This window comes from Paramormyrops kingsleyae, chromosome 24 (assembly GCF_048594095.1).
Source record: "Paramormyrops kingsleyae isolate MSU_618 chromosome 24, PKINGS_0.4, whole genome shotgun sequence".
Classification (NCBI taxonomy): Eukaryota; Metazoa; Chordata; class Actinopteri; order Osteoglossiformes; family Mormyridae; genus Paramormyrops; species Paramormyrops kingsleyae.
In genome coordinates this window covers 10,984,840-10,999,101 of record NC_132820.1, presented here as the reverse complement: position 1 = coordinate 10,999,101, position 14,262 = coordinate 10,984,840, and the positions used below count along the sequence as shown (strand labels likewise).

Below are 14,262 nucleotides of genomic sequence, written 5' to 3'. Positions count from 1 at the left end.
TCCCTCCCTTCCTCCATCCCTCCCTCCCATCCTTCCTCCCTCCCTTCCTTCCTCTCTTCCTCCCTCCCTTCCTCCATCCCTCCCTCATATCCTTCCTCCCTTCTTTCCTCTCTTCCTCCCTCCCTTCTTTCCTCTCTTCCTCCTTCCCTTCCTCCATCCCTCCCTCCCATCCTTCCTCTCTTCCTCCCTCCCTTCCTTCCTCTCTTCCTCCCTCCCTTCCTTCCTCTCTTCCTCCCATCCTTCCTCCCTTCCTTCCTTCCTCTCTTCCTCCCTCCCTTCCCCCCTCTCTCCCTCCCTCTTTCATCCCCATCCCAGCACAGGTGGGTTTAATGTACCCATCTTCTGACTTGCCACTAACCAAAGCGCAGGGCTGCAGTACCCAAACCCTCCTACAGGTGTCAGAGCCTTCCCACTCCCAGTGTCTCTCAGAATCAGGTTCTGGGGCACCCGCACACTGCCATTCTCCTCTGGACACTGTTGCTTCACACTTCGTCACAGGGTTCCACTCTGTTCTGGGTCCATCATGAACAAATGCTCATCCATCTTGTTCAGATGATGAATTTCTCCATCCTCTTGCTGGTACCAAGCTGTCACGCTTTACACTTGCTGACTGTCCCAGTAGCTCAGAACTTAATTCAGTAATTATTACTCAGGTCTGTTACTGTGACTTTCACCCTGACTATCACTTGACCCTACTATGTACCCGTTTTATATAATCTACCATCGCCGAAGACCAAATCCTTATACTCAAGAACAGGATGATAAAAATCCCCAGATGTTGGTCTTGCTCCTCCCCAAATATCAAGGATACATCAGTTGCATCCTCGCCAAATAGACCAGTCCCATGATTCATTGAGGCCCAAGTTTGTTCTTGTGTTAACAAGTCCGGTCTTATCAAGATTACAAGTATGATCTTTGTGTTGTTGGTATTGAGATGCATCCTTGTTAACCTGTGAACTTGTGACCATGTCACCTTCTGACCTTTGACCCTTCAGCACTTCCCCCGATTCTCTGTAATGGGGCGGGTTTACACTGTTCAAACTGCTGTCCGTTGCAGGTGCTGTTCAGGGCGGGAACCTTGGCCAAGCTGGAGGAGCAGCGAGATGAGCAGACCAGGCACAACATCTCGCTGCTGCAGGCCGCCTGCCGCGGCTACCTGGCCAGGCAGGCCTTCAAGAAGAGGAAGGTGAGGAGGCTGCGGCCTGCGCAGGGGAGCGGGTTCGAAGCTTCGGGAACGATCTGAAGCGCTGAAAATGAACTGGTTGGTCAGTCACTCTGTGTCAGGCTTGTCTATTAAATTGGGGCGCCGTGTAGATCCAGGAGGTGGTGAGTTTAAAACCCACGGCTGGCAGATTAATCATTTCACAGTTAGGCCTTCGAAGTTTTCTTTCCAGAAGTGTGAGCTAAATAAATAAATGCTAATGTAATGTAAATAGCTCAGATGTGGCAGCAGAGGGTGTATGAGAGCTGACCCACCCTGACAACCCTGCATTAGATGGCAGGTCCTTGTGGTCTCGCCCCGTCGATCATGACGGCTGTGTGCCCTGACCTCCCCCCTATTCTCCTACCACACTGCTGTTTTATTCTTCATCCCTTTTTTTTCCTCGCAGAAACTGTTTTCGAAAGGGCTTGTCCTTATTGATCTGCTGCTACGGCAGGCTTTCAGGTGCCAGTTCCACGCTGGACCGAAGCCTCCGTGTTACTCGTGTCCACGTTTTTCCCCACCTGTGATTCTTCTTCTAGAAGTTTAATAATGCGGTTCAACAGCTGCACTGTGCTGTTGATTTGGGCAGAGAATAGCATCGCTGAAAGACGCTGAAGCATCTTTTTAGGCCCTCGTCTCTCCGCTTGCTGGTGGAGAGCTTTCTGTGGGCACAACCTGCCCAGAGCCTGGGTGCTGAACATCGAAATGTTTTCCCACTTAATGCAGTGTATCCACCGTATAAGTGTGTAGTCCCGTGCAGGGTTGGGGCCATTCCGCATTCGTCAATTCCAATCCAAATCAGGAAATGGAACCAGAGTAAGAATTTAAATCCCTCTGAAACTCAAATTCAATTCCAATTCTGTTCCCCATGATTTTTTTTCCAATTCCAACTCCAGTTCCATATCCTGATTTGGACTGGAGTTGATAAATGCATTCCAGAATGGCTCCAACCCTGGTCCCGTGTAACTTGTGCAATCTGTGTTAAATGAAAGTGTTGGGAAGAAATGCAGGATCCTCAGATGGTCCCCCAAAAGCAGGTAGTCAGTCTCCATCACTCATCAGTGTAATACAGCTGTGGGGGTGTTACCAATAGTGACTGACTGATTGAGACTATGTGCTTATCATAAGGATGTAGCCTGTAAACACCTGCAGGCATCTGTGAATACCTGTAAACACCCGTAGACACTTCCTGTGAACTCATGTACACACCTGCAGACACCTGTGAAGCCCTGTAAACACCTGTACATACCTGTAAACCTCTGTAGCCATGTGCAGCCGGCTGTGAACCCTTGTAAACTCCTGCAGACACCTGTGGACCCCTGTGAACACCTGCAGACATGTGTGAACCCCTATGAACACCGGCAAACAGCTGTAAACCCCTGAAAATACCTGCACTTACCTGTAAACCTCTGTAGCCTCCTGCAGCCAGCTGTGAACCCTTGTAAACTCCTGCAGACACCTGTGGACCCCTGTAAACACCTGCAAACATGTGTGAACCCCTATGAACACCGGCAAACAGCTGTAAACCCCTGAAAATACCTGCACGTACCTGTAAACCTCTGTAGCCTCCTGCAGCCAGCTGTGAACCCTTGTCAACTCCTGCGGACACCTGTGGACCCCTGTAAACACCTGCAAACATGTGTGAACCCCTATGAACACCGGCAAACAGCTGTAAACCCCTGAAAATACCTGCACATACCTGTAAACCTCTGTAGCCACCTGCAGCCAGCTGTGAACCCTTGTCAACTCCTGCGGACACCCGTGAACACTTGTAGATTCTGTACCGTGCGGCCCCCCTACACCTTCCTGAGGTTCAGGATTAAACTCACTCCCATGCTGCGGCTGTAGCTTCAGTATATCTCTCTGTTGTAAGTGAGGCTGATATTCAGATGTGGCTCCCCTTCAGGTCCAGGATCTGGCTATCCGCTGCATCCAGAAGAACATCAAGAAGAACCGAGGCGTGAAGGGCTGGCCTTGGTGGAAGCTCTTCACCAACGTCCGGCCTCTGGTGGAGGTGCAGCTCACCGAGGAGCAGATCCGCGGCCGGGATGTGAGTGTCGACCTTCATGGCGAAACAGACAGACACCCCAAGCTGAGGGCCGCAGACTTACTGTGTGTGTGTGTGTCTGCTCTAAGGAGGAGATCCAGCAGCTCAAGATGAAGCTGGAGAAAGCAGAGAAGGAGCGGAATGAGCTGAGGCTGAACAGCGAGCGTCTGGAGAGCAGGGTGAGCTTCCCACTGGGACCACGACGCACCGCAAATAACCCTCAAGTGAAACCGACTCGTGGGTGTACAGGCAGTGGCCATGAAGCATGAGGAATCACACCTACAGTCAGCCTTCAGTGCTCCTGAAGCCCGCTTCGGGTTTATATCAGTCGCACAGTTCGGCCCGGCCATGTCTGCTGGCCCGGGCTGGATCCCTCACCCCTCTGAATCTCCCAGTCCACGTGCAGTATTTGAAGTGGGCGGCGCCAAACCCGCTTATCTGGCGTGCAGGTGACGGAGCTGTCGGCGGAGCTGGCAGACGAGAGAAGCACGGGGGAGTCCGCCTCCCAGATGCTGGAGACGGAGGCTGCCGAGAGGCTGCGCCTGGACCGGGACCTGAGGGAGCTGCAGGTGAGGCTGCGTGGCGGCGACCGTATCGCCAGTGCTGGCCAGCTGAGGGCGCTGCTCCTCCACCTGGGGCCTGCTGGTGCGGCTCTGCGGTCTGCTTTTAGGGAACGGAGGAGGTGAGGATGGTGGGTGGGTGTGACCCGACCTAACGCCCCCTGCTGGTCCGTATGTGGCGTCGCAGGTGAAGTATGACGGCGTGAGGAAGCAGGTGGAGTCCATGGAGGTGGAGGTGATGGAGGCGCGGCTGTCGCGCGCGGTGGAACTCAATGGGGACCTGGATGATGACGATGACGCCGGTGAGTCCGCAGGCTGTTTATATGCAAATGAGTGTCCAAACACACACGCGCGGAGATGGAAGATTGCTTTGGACGTCATTCTCCATTTTTACCACAATACTGCCAGCTGTGCTGTTTTGTATCACGTCGAGTTAGAGAAACGGGGAGCTGTCGACCAGGTAATGGTGCGTTTCCCTCCCGGCTAGGGGGGGCATGGCGTGTGAAGTACGAGCGTGCCGTGCGGGAGGCCGACTTCACCAAGAAGAAGCACCAGCAGGAGTTTGAGGATAAGCTGGAGATGGAGCAGCAGAGCAGGAGGCACGTGGAGCGGAAGGTGAGGACCCGCACGCAGGTGCCCGTGACGATGCCCGCGCTGAAGCTGACACCCCCCCGCCTCCCCCGTCTCCGCAGCTGGCAGAGCTGCAGGCGGACAGCGACGAGGCCCATCGCTCCCTGCAGCAGTTCAAGAAGAAGGTGCAGCGTCTGACGTCGGAGCTGCAGGACACCAGGCTTCACCTGGAGAACCAGCAGAGCAGGAACCACGAGCTGGAGAAGAAGCAGAGGAGGTGCCTGAAGCTGCAGAGTCGTCGCCCTGACCCCTGATCCTGTGCTGTGGCGTGTCTGCTGCTCACGGCTCATTTACCGGCACAGGTTTGACTCCGAGCAGAGCCAGGCGCTGGACGAGGCGCACCGGGAGAGGGCCCTCCGGGAGAAGCTGGCTCGCGAGAAGGATGCCCTGACAGGGGAGCTGTTCAGCCTGAGGCAGCAGCTACAGGTATCAGGGGGCGCTAGGGGGCGTGGTCACAGTGCTCAGATAGTAGTGGTGATGGTGGGGGGCGTGGCCTCAGGAACTGATCAGACAGTAGTGGTGATGGTGAGGGGCGTGGCCACAGTGCTCAGATAGTAATGGTGATGGTGGGGGCGTGGCCTCAGGAACTGATCAGACAGTAGTGGTGATGGTGAGGGGCGTGGCCACAGTGCTCAGATAGTAATGGTGATGGTGGGGGGCGTGGCCTCAGGAACTGATCAGACAGTAGTGGTGATGGTGAGGGGCGTGGCCACAGTGCTCAGATAGTAGTGGTGATGGTGGGGGGCGTGGCCTCAGGAACTGATCAGATAATAGTGGTGATGGTGGGGGGGTGTGGTCTAGGCTGGTGTTCAGATAGTGACAGTAACCCTAGGGGGCATGGCCTATGCCTCTGTTAAGACAGTAGCAGTAACTTTAGGGGGTTGTGATCCAAAGCTCTCCATTGCCCCCTGCAGGACAAGGATGTCGAGGCATGTGCGGCTCGGCTGAAAGTGGAGCAGCTGGAGGCAGAGCTTGCAGACCTCTCCTCCCAGGAGTCTAAGGACGAGGCTTCGCTGGCCAAGGTCAAGAAGCAGCTGCGTGACCTGCAGGTCAAGGTGAAGGACCAGGAGGAGGAGCTGGACGAGCAGGCCGGCACCATCCAGATGCTGGAGCAGGTGGGGCGAGAGGGTGAATGGGGGGCTGGTGTCTCGCGGGGGTCTTTCTTGTGCGACTAGACCTGAGTGGGATCCTCCTGCGCCCCCTGCAGGCCAAGCTGAGGCTGGAAATGCAAATGGAGCGGCTGCGGCAGACCCACGCAAAGGAGGTGGAGAGCCGAGAAGAAGAAGTGGAGGAGATCAGGCAGACGTGCAGCAAGAAGGTGGGCAAGGCAAGGGGGGGGGAGTCAGGTGACATTTTATGATGGCTGATACACACATCAACCTCACACGCCCCCCCAAACTGTGCATACACGCCCCCCCCATCCCACTTGCAGGTGAAGCAGATGGAGGTACAGTTGGAGGAGGAGTACGAGGAGAAACAGAAGATCCTCCGTGAAAAACGGGAACTGGAGTCCAAGTTGCTGAGCGCCCAGGACCAGGTAGGGGGCCAAGTTCACACGGCAGCAGTCTGGGGGCGGGTCCATCCTCAGCAGCAGTCTGGGGGCGGGTCCATCCACAGCAGCAGTCTGGGGGCGGGTCCATCCACAGCAGCAGTCTGGGGGCGGGTCCATCCACAGCAGCAGGTTGGGGGCGGGTCCATCCACAGCAGCAGGTTGGGGGCGGGTCCATCCACAGCAGCAGTCTGGGGGCGGGTCCATCCACAGCAGCAGTCTGGGGGCGGGTCCATCCACAGCAGCAGTCTGGGGGCGGGTCCATCCACAGCAGCAGTCTGGGGGCGGGTCCATCCACAGCAGCAGGTTGGGGGCGGGTCCATCCACAGCAGCAGGTTGGGGGCGGGTCCATCCACAGCAGCAGGTTGGGGGCGGGTCCATCCACAGCAGCAGGTTGGGGGCGGGTCCATCCACAGCAGCAGTCTGGGGGCGGGTCCATCCACAGCAGCAGGTTGGGGGCGGGTCCATCCACAGCAGCAGTCTGGGGGCGGGTCCATCCACAGCAGCAGTCTGGGGGCGGGTCCATCCACAGCAGCAGGTTGGGGGCGGGTCCATCCACAGCAGCAGTCTGGGGGCGGGTCCATCCACAACAGCAGTCTGGGGGCGGGTCCATCCACAGCAGCAGTCTGGGGGCGGGTCCATCCACAGCAGCAGTCTGGGGGCGGGTCCATCCACAGCAGCAGTCTGGGGGCGGGTCCATCCACAGCAGCAGGTTGGGGGCGGGTCCATCCACAGCAGCAGGTTGGGGGCGGGTCCATCCACAGCAGCAGTCTGGGGGCGGGTCCATCCACAGCAGCAGTCTGGGGGCGGGTCCATCCACAGCAGCAGGTTGGGGGCGGGTCCATCCACAGCAGCAGTCTGGGGGCGGGTCCATCCACAGCAGCAGTCTGGGGGCGGGTCCATCCACAGCAGCAGGTTGGGGCTGGAGTGGCTGGAGGTGGAGATGTGTCACGCGGGGCTTTCAGCAGCGTTCAGGCCTTCGCTACTTCTGGAGGTTTCTGCTGGTTCAGCGCACGTCTTTGTGACCTGGCCGCCAGCTGGGGCAGCGGGACCTGGAGACGGAGAGGCGGCTGCGCAAGGACCTGAAGCGGACCAAGGTGCTGCTGGCGGATGCCCAGGTCATGCTGGAACACCTGAAGAACAGCGCCCCCAGCAGGAGGGAGATCTCCCAGCTCAAGAACCAGGTGGGCAGAACCCCTTGTAGCTGCTGTCACTGCAGTTTCCCTTACGGCCTGTAAAGGGGGTCAGCGAGGCCCTGTGGTGCTGAAGGTCACCATTTGCTGCATGACCCCTGACCCCTGACCTCCTCCACAGTTGGAGGAGTCAGAGTTCACGTGTGCAGCTGCCGTCAAGACCCGCAAGTCCATGGAGCTGGAGATGGAGGACCTCCATCTGCAGATGGATGATGTCACAAGGGCCAAGTCCTCTGTGAGTGGACACGCCTCCCATCCCCCCTGGTATCACTCCTTCACTTTTCGAAATGCGGAGGGAGCTTGTCCCCCCTACAGCGTGCAGGTAGCGTCTAATTGGCTTGTTTTGCAACAACGCAGCAACTGCTAGTCTTATTCTAAGGCTGTTCTCGCCACCCGGGAGAAGTTGCACTTTGTTGTGGTTTAAGCAGGAACGCTCAGTGCAGTGCATTCTGGGAATCGGTCACACTCCGACAGGATAGATTAGGGTTATCAGTGAAACGATAGGGTTGGCAAATCACAGACCTGTTAGAAGGACAGGCCCCACATGCTCACAGCTTGGGGGGGCGTTGTTGTAAGGGGGGGGGTTTGTCACAACCTCCTACAGGGATGGTATCACACGTGTGTCTCCCCTAGCTGGAAGAGCAGGTGAGCCGGCTGCAGCGCGAAAAGAATGAGCTGCAGTCACGCATGGAGGAGGACCAGGAGGACCTGAATGAGTTGATGAAGAAGCAGAAGGCGGCCGTCGCCCAGGTAACCGGCCTCTCCCCCTCCTGTGACCGAGGTCAGGCCCACTGGGTCCAGCTGAGACATGTAAAAGGGGGGGGGTGCAGTAACGCTGCCTAATGACCTACGTGTCACACACAATGGTGGCATCCCTGCTGCTACACGCTCTGGGATTCCCTCTGTTACTCACCTCATCTCTCTCTTCCAACATGGCAGTCAGCCCGAGACCTGTCCCAGATCAGCGACTTGCAAGCACAGCTGGAGGAGGCCGTCAAAGAGAAGCAGGAGGTCCAGGAGAAGGTCACTGGTTTATCTACCTATAGCTTAGTTTATGACGATCTGTCATTTTTATTCATTCATGAATGCATTAAAGGGGCCCTATAATGTTTTTCCCTTTCATTTAGTGTATTATATAGCTTTATATGCATGGTCTGCAAAGTCTTAAGGCCCAAACTACACACCAAAGCAAGTAACTCTCGCTATAACTCTTTTCTAATCTGCCTGAAATGCCTCGTTGGAATTCCAGCCCATACTTCCGTGACGTGGTGAGGTCACCTTGTAACACAATCCTTATTGGCTGCCTACCTGTAAAGCTCCAACAGAGTGTTTCAGACAGAATAGTATGAGAAAAATATGAGTAATATGACAGAAATAATGTGCTTTGGGACCATAGAACCAAATTGCCTATAGGTGTGTGTGTGTGTGAGTGAATGGTGTGTGAGTGCACCCTGTGATGAGTTGGAGCCCCATCCTGGGTTGTTCCCTGCCTTGCATCCGTAGCCGCTGAGATAGATTCTGAAACCCCCGTGACCCTGAACAGGACAAGCAGTTACTGAAAATGGATGAATGGAACATTGAAGCATGTCTATTCCAGTAGACTCTAAAAATAAAATTACGAACGGTGAAAATGAGGCATGATCGAGTTCTCCTAATGAAGCCTTTGTCCCATGTGACTGTGTGGTCCGTCTCCATGGCAACGCCTTGCTTGCCATCCTGACCCAGGTCCAGGCCCTGCAGAGCCAGCTGGAATTCCAGGAGCAGTCCATGGTGGACAGATCGCTGGTCAGCAGGCAGGAGGCCAAGGTGCGCGAGCTGGAGACCAAGCTGGAGTACGAGAAGTCGCAGGTCAAGAGGCTGGAGGTGAGGGCGGAGCTGGACGGACTCTCTACCTGCTAAAGACACCCTCAATCACTAATAGCACCATCCACCCTCTGAAGTTCCCTCCACCAATAAAAACACTTCTTCCTGCTAAGACTCCACCCACTAACATTTTCTCCACTCATTAAGATAATCTCCATCCACTAATAAAGTCTCCGCCCACTAACATACCCTCCACTAACATAATCTCCACTTACTAAAATCATCTCCACCCACTAACATCATCTCAACATAATGTACACCCATTATCATGCTCTCTAACTTTTCCTCCATCCGTTAATGTACCCCTTTCCTGCTAACGTACCCTCCATCCTCCAATGTACCGTCCCTGCGGCTCCCAGGGCTCGAAACTCCGGGCCGTCCCTGACCTACTCTCCCCCCTGAGCTCGCAGGGCCTGGTGGGCCGCCTGAAGGAGAGCATGGAGAAGCTGACGGAGGAGCGCGATCACCACGTGGCCGCGGAGAGCCGGGAGAAGGAGCAGAACAAACGCGTGCAGAGGCAGACGCGGGACCTGAAGGAGGAGATGGCGGAGCTGGCCAAGAAGGAGGCGGAGGCCAGTCGCAAGAAGCACGAGCTGGTGAGCCCGCCCCCACTCCGGCGGGGAGAGCCGCCAGCCGGAACGCCCCCCGCTTATGTTTGGAGCATTTGGGCTAACTGCGTCGTTTAAGGGCACAGCATGTGCGGCGAGTGTGGGCCTGTCCCCATGGCGACAGCTCACCTCCCATTCCAATGCCATTCCCTCGGCAGGAGATGGACGTCGAGAGCTTGGAGGCGGCCAATCAGAGCCTGCAGACCGACCTCAAGCTGGCTTTCAAGCGGATCGGCGATCTGCAGGCCGCCCTCGAGGACGAGATGGAGAGCGACGACAACGACGACCTCATCAACTGGTACGCGGCCAACCGTGGGGGGGTGGTGGGAATGCAGACACCATGGCTCCTCTGTGGAGGCCGGGATGACTCTCCTGCTCCATCCCTTTCCCACGCTGCATACTGTCTCTTTTATTTTTCTTCTTCCTGGTGTCTCGTCTCATATTCTGTTGTTCTCTTCCTATCCTCCTGGCCAGCGTGCAGAACATGGTGACTAAGTATCAGAGCAGGAGGAGTAAAACGTGAGCCTTTGCTTCTAACCTGCGATCCCCTCTTGCTGGGGTTCTACTCCTCAGACCCTAACCCCTCCGTAACTGATTCAAACAATCCTAACCTTCTTCAGTGTGACCCAGGCTCTGTGTGTGTGTGTGTGTGTGTGTGTGTGTAATCTGCTCTAGGCCAGTGTTTCCAAACCCAGTCCTCAGGGACCACCAGACAGTCCAGGTTTTTGCTCCCTCCCAGCTCCCATCCAATCAAGAACATCGAATACCTGGTACAAGTGTGTTGGAAGCGGGGAGGGAGCAAAAATGTGGACTGTCTGGAGGTCCCTGAGGAATGGGTTGGGAAACACTGACCTAGATGGACTGTGCCTGTCAAACCGCAGTAACTAACGCCACGTTAGTCAACACGCGTTTGTGTAATAAATCGCTTGCTGTTTACGCTGATATATGAAGAGATGGCCGCCATAAACCTGCCGGCGTGAAAAGAGGGATAAAGCTCTCTCTCTCTCTTCCAGTGGGGACGACTCTGACATGGACTCTGAGGTGGAGGACCGGGTGGATGGTGTGAAGTTGCACCTATCCAGGAGCAAGGACTCCAGCAGGACCCTGTCAGATGACGTCAGCATGAAGAGCCCTAGGTGGGTGACTCTGTGGGCTGGCCATCTTCTCCCCATTCCTCCGTGGAATCCAGACCTGTAGAAGGTCCAGCTCCCCAGGCAGGATGAGTGACACATCATCCCTAATCGGGGATGTGTTGTAACCCTGAAAAGACAGAGAGTAGGCTGCATAGCATCACCAAGAGAGGGGTATATAAAGGGGTGGGGACACGGGGGGGCAGTGTAGGCACAGGTCTGCCCCCTCCTCATTGTTACCTTTTTAATTCACCCACATATCTCTTCCTCTCCCTCGTCGTCACTTCGGGGTCTTTGTTTCCGCCTCCGCCACCCCGCACACACACCCAGGTATGGCGGGAACTCTGACACTAAGGAGCAAATGGAGGCTAAAGGGGATGTGAAGAAGGGAGGGGGTGAGGAGCCCCCGAAGACGGCAGCACCCCCTGGTGTGGCCAGCAGCTCGCTCAGCTACCGCAAGAGGCGCCGCATGCGGGACACCATCGGGGGCACAGGGGACGAGGCCTCACTCCTTAGCGCCCTCACGGAGCACGCCGAGGATGACCGGCCCTCCTTCCGCAGGGATGCCACCCCCATGTCCCGGGGGAGGTCTGTGGGCGGAGATGATCTAGACGACCTGGGATCTGTCATCTCGCAGGCCTACACTGAAGCCAGCAGCCGTGCCAGGACCGGGTTGGATCGGCGCTGGGCGGACAGTGACAGGGGGTCCGTCGTGTCATCTGTGGTCCCCTCCCGCACCTCCACCCACTTGGGTCTGGACGACGAGGCTGACAACAGGTCCATCCTGAGCGGCTTGGACCTACCAAGCCCCCGTGGCCTGCACCGGAGCTCATCCTGGCGGGATGCTGGAGGCAGTGACATCTACGGGCCACGATCGGGGGCCCGAAGCCCAGGAAGTGTTACTGTCAGCTCCTCTCTGGCCCGCAGCAGCCGGATCAGCGAGTTCGGTGCCGTGGGTGACGCCGACAGCGAGAGCGCCTCCCTCAGCGTGTCACGCGCCAGCACGTACAGCCCCGGCTCGCTGGGCCGCAGCCTGTCTCTGCCCGCAGCAGAACCTTCCGGAAGTAGGGCCACCAGCTACCGCAATTACCTGGACCCGGAGCTAGAGGCCGCCATCAACGAGGTGCTGAGTTTCAAACCCATCAAGTTCAAGCGTAGAAGCCTGGAGGACTCCGAAGAAGAGCAGAACAAGGATGAAGACCAGGAAGCCCCACCAGACCATGGGAAGACCTCTGTCCTGAGCCGCACCTCCTCCAGCCTGGCTCCTACAAGCCGTCGTAGCCGTGGGAACCGTGAAAGCCACACCTCCGACTCAGATAACTTCTCCCCAGACCAACGCCACTCAACAAGCTCCCGGATCAGGACTGCCAAGTCCAAGAAGTCTTCCAAGCGGAAAGAGTCTTCCTCATCCTCTGAGTCCTCTTCTTCCTCGAGTGGCTCCGTGGTCTCCTACCACAGCTCGGGCAGGCCCAGGAAGGGATCGGCTCGCAGAGCCTCTGGATCTGAGGATGAGGATGCAAAGGAGCAGAGGAAGAAGAAGAAGAAGAGGATGGATAGCTTGGTGAAGAAGTACCTGCACAGAAGTGACAGTGACTGATACATAGCAGTAGGTGCTGCCTGGAAGTGCCCTGAAAGCATGATATGACCCTAATGTCACATGACTGCAGTGTGCATATGACCTCTGATCCATAGCATGTTGAACGCGGCTCTCGGCAGCCACTGTTAATATTGTGATGAGTGGTTATATTTATGACTAACAGAGGACACCTGAGGGGGTGGGACCAGTCCCTTTTAGAGAAACAGGAACTGTTATTAACAAACAGGAACTGTCTATTAACAAATTACTGGATCGGTGTAAATGAAAAGTCTACTAAACATAATAAGTTGAAGCACATGGCTTGTAACCCCAGATCTGATGCGCTATGCTGTATGTCGCATGTTAGGAAGGTGGTGCAGTGACATGTGTTGGTCTCGTTGAAAGAAAAGGGCCCCCCAGTTGGTCCGAGCTGTGCTTGGTGCTGGTGTGTCGAGTGTGTCCTGCCCGTCAGTGATCCAGGTTCTGTTCCCTTTTGCAGCCCACCCTCCTATCGCTCACACCCCGACAGCAACAGACCCAGTGGAGGACAGATGGATGACGGCCCCCCCCCCCCAGTCTACTGTGGCAACCTGAACAGCAGTGATGGGCGGGCGAGGTCTGAGATGACAACGTAATAGCGACATGCTTCAGAACAGAAAGACAGACTTAGACGGACAAATTGTCAGACAGAATAAGACTCTCAGACTGACTGACAGACTAAGACTGACAGACTGAGACTGATAGACAGACTGACAGACAGACTGAGACTGACAGACTGACCGTGACTGACAGACTAACAGAGAAACTGAGACTGACAGAGATTGACAGACAACATAATCTGCTGTCTCTCTCTCTCTCTGATTGTGCTGCCTGATATCTGAATGGATAAATGTTAGTAGGGTGTCTGGCTGTACCTTTACTTTCATAAACTTAACGAACAGGCATGGATGTTGATGCCATGAGACCCACAGAGAGCCCCCGGCTGGACCCTTACACCCACGTACACTGTAGAGCGCACACTCTTACGTGTTTTACCTATGCCTGTCCCTTAGTGGCACGTGGCTGCCTGCTGCTGTCTCTCAGAGCAGAATAAAACCAAGAGGGTCAGTGTTCTTTAGACATGATCTCCTTAGTGAGGCTTAGCCGGGAAATACACGCTCCTCGGCATCCTGCTTCTGGTTGTGTTAAGACTTCCTAGTTAATTAGCTCTGCTGTCTTGGCTTTAGCTCGATTTATCATGAACACAGGAAGGTGAGTGGGGGGGGGGGGCGTGAGGTGGGGTGGTGGGTGTTGTTTCCTTAGCGGCTGCTGGGGAGGGGGGTGCATTTGCACACTGCAGTGACGGGAAGCTGTGAGGAATTCTAAGAGACTCCCCAGTAGGGTTGGCCTGGCCCTTTGTCAGGGCCCAAAGCAAAATGTGATTAGCCTAGCTGTCATTTGTCATCTTCCTTCCCGTTCTAGCAGGCTGATCAGTGGGGGCGCCCCCTGGTGGCCGCTGGGCCCTAAGCAGCCGCTTAGTTTGCTTATGCCTTGGGCCTGCCCTGTTCCATAGCGCAATGGGACTGGAATGGCAATCTGTTTACTGAAGGTCCTCTTGACCTTCTAAGTGATAAGGCTTTCTGCGCTCTTTACGAGTGTGTGCACATGTAAGTGTGTGAGCGTGATCGCTTCCAGATCGATATCTGATCATGTCGATAACAGATATATCGTGCATATTATATAATAAAGTTTGCGATTTACTGTAGGCTTTAGGTGCTGGGATTTTTGCATCTGTCTCCTAAATGTACATAAAAAGGCGTGTGTTTTTAAGGATCCTGATTGGAGGTTTACTGATGAATGATGGTGAGAGCACCCCATGTTTGCTCACCTCGAACCCTGAGCTGGGGCTAAGTTAAATCTAAG

At 55.6% G+C, this 14,262-nt stretch overlaps 1 protein-coding gene across 7 annotated transcripts in view; it reads left to right on the top strand.

Annotated features, from left to right (window-relative positions):
- The window catches only part of LOC111860813 (unconventional myosin-XVIIIa-like), a 42,309-nt gene extending 29,307 nt beyond the window's left edge, over positions 1-13,002 (top strand). For 6 of the 7 annotated variants that reach the window (XM_072706353.1, XM_072706352.1, XM_072706356.1 and 3 more), the window contains 22 exons: positions 1,058-1,186; positions 3,111-3,254; positions 3,341-3,430; positions 3,701-3,820; positions 3,999-4,113; positions 4,299-4,426; positions 4,504-4,658; positions 4,744-4,867; positions 5,356-5,556; positions 5,649-5,759; positions 5,874-5,978; positions 7,028-7,174; positions 7,305-7,418; positions 7,817-7,933; positions 8,123-8,206; positions 8,909-9,046; positions 9,457-9,642; positions 9,813-9,952; positions 10,129-10,173; positions 10,668-10,790; positions 11,115-12,390; positions 12,860-13,002. In XM_072706353.1, the coding sequence (XP_072562454.1) occupies positions 1,058-1,186; positions 3,111-3,254; positions 3,341-3,430; positions 3,701-3,820; positions 3,999-4,113; positions 4,299-4,426; positions 4,504-4,658; positions 4,744-4,867; positions 5,356-5,556; positions 5,649-5,759; positions 5,874-5,978; positions 7,028-7,174; positions 7,305-7,418; positions 7,817-7,933; positions 8,123-8,206; positions 8,909-9,046; positions 9,457-9,642; positions 9,813-9,952; positions 10,129-10,173; positions 10,668-10,790; positions 11,115-12,381 (3,783 nt within the window). In that variant the 3' untranslated portion in view covers positions 12,382-12,390; positions 12,860-13,002. The remainder of the gene's footprint in view (positions 1-1,057; positions 1,187-3,110; positions 3,255-3,340; positions 3,431-3,700; positions 3,821-3,998; positions 4,114-4,298; positions 4,427-4,503; positions 4,659-4,743; positions 4,868-5,355; positions 5,557-5,648; positions 5,760-5,873; positions 5,979-7,027; positions 7,175-7,304; positions 7,419-7,816; positions 7,934-8,122; positions 8,207-8,908; positions 9,047-9,456; positions 9,643-9,812; positions 9,953-10,128; positions 10,174-10,667; positions 10,791-11,114; positions 12,391-12,859) is intronic. The other variant, XM_072706358.1, reaches the window with a different exon arrangement.
- The last annotated feature ends 1,260 nt before the right edge of the window (positions 13,003-14,262 follow it).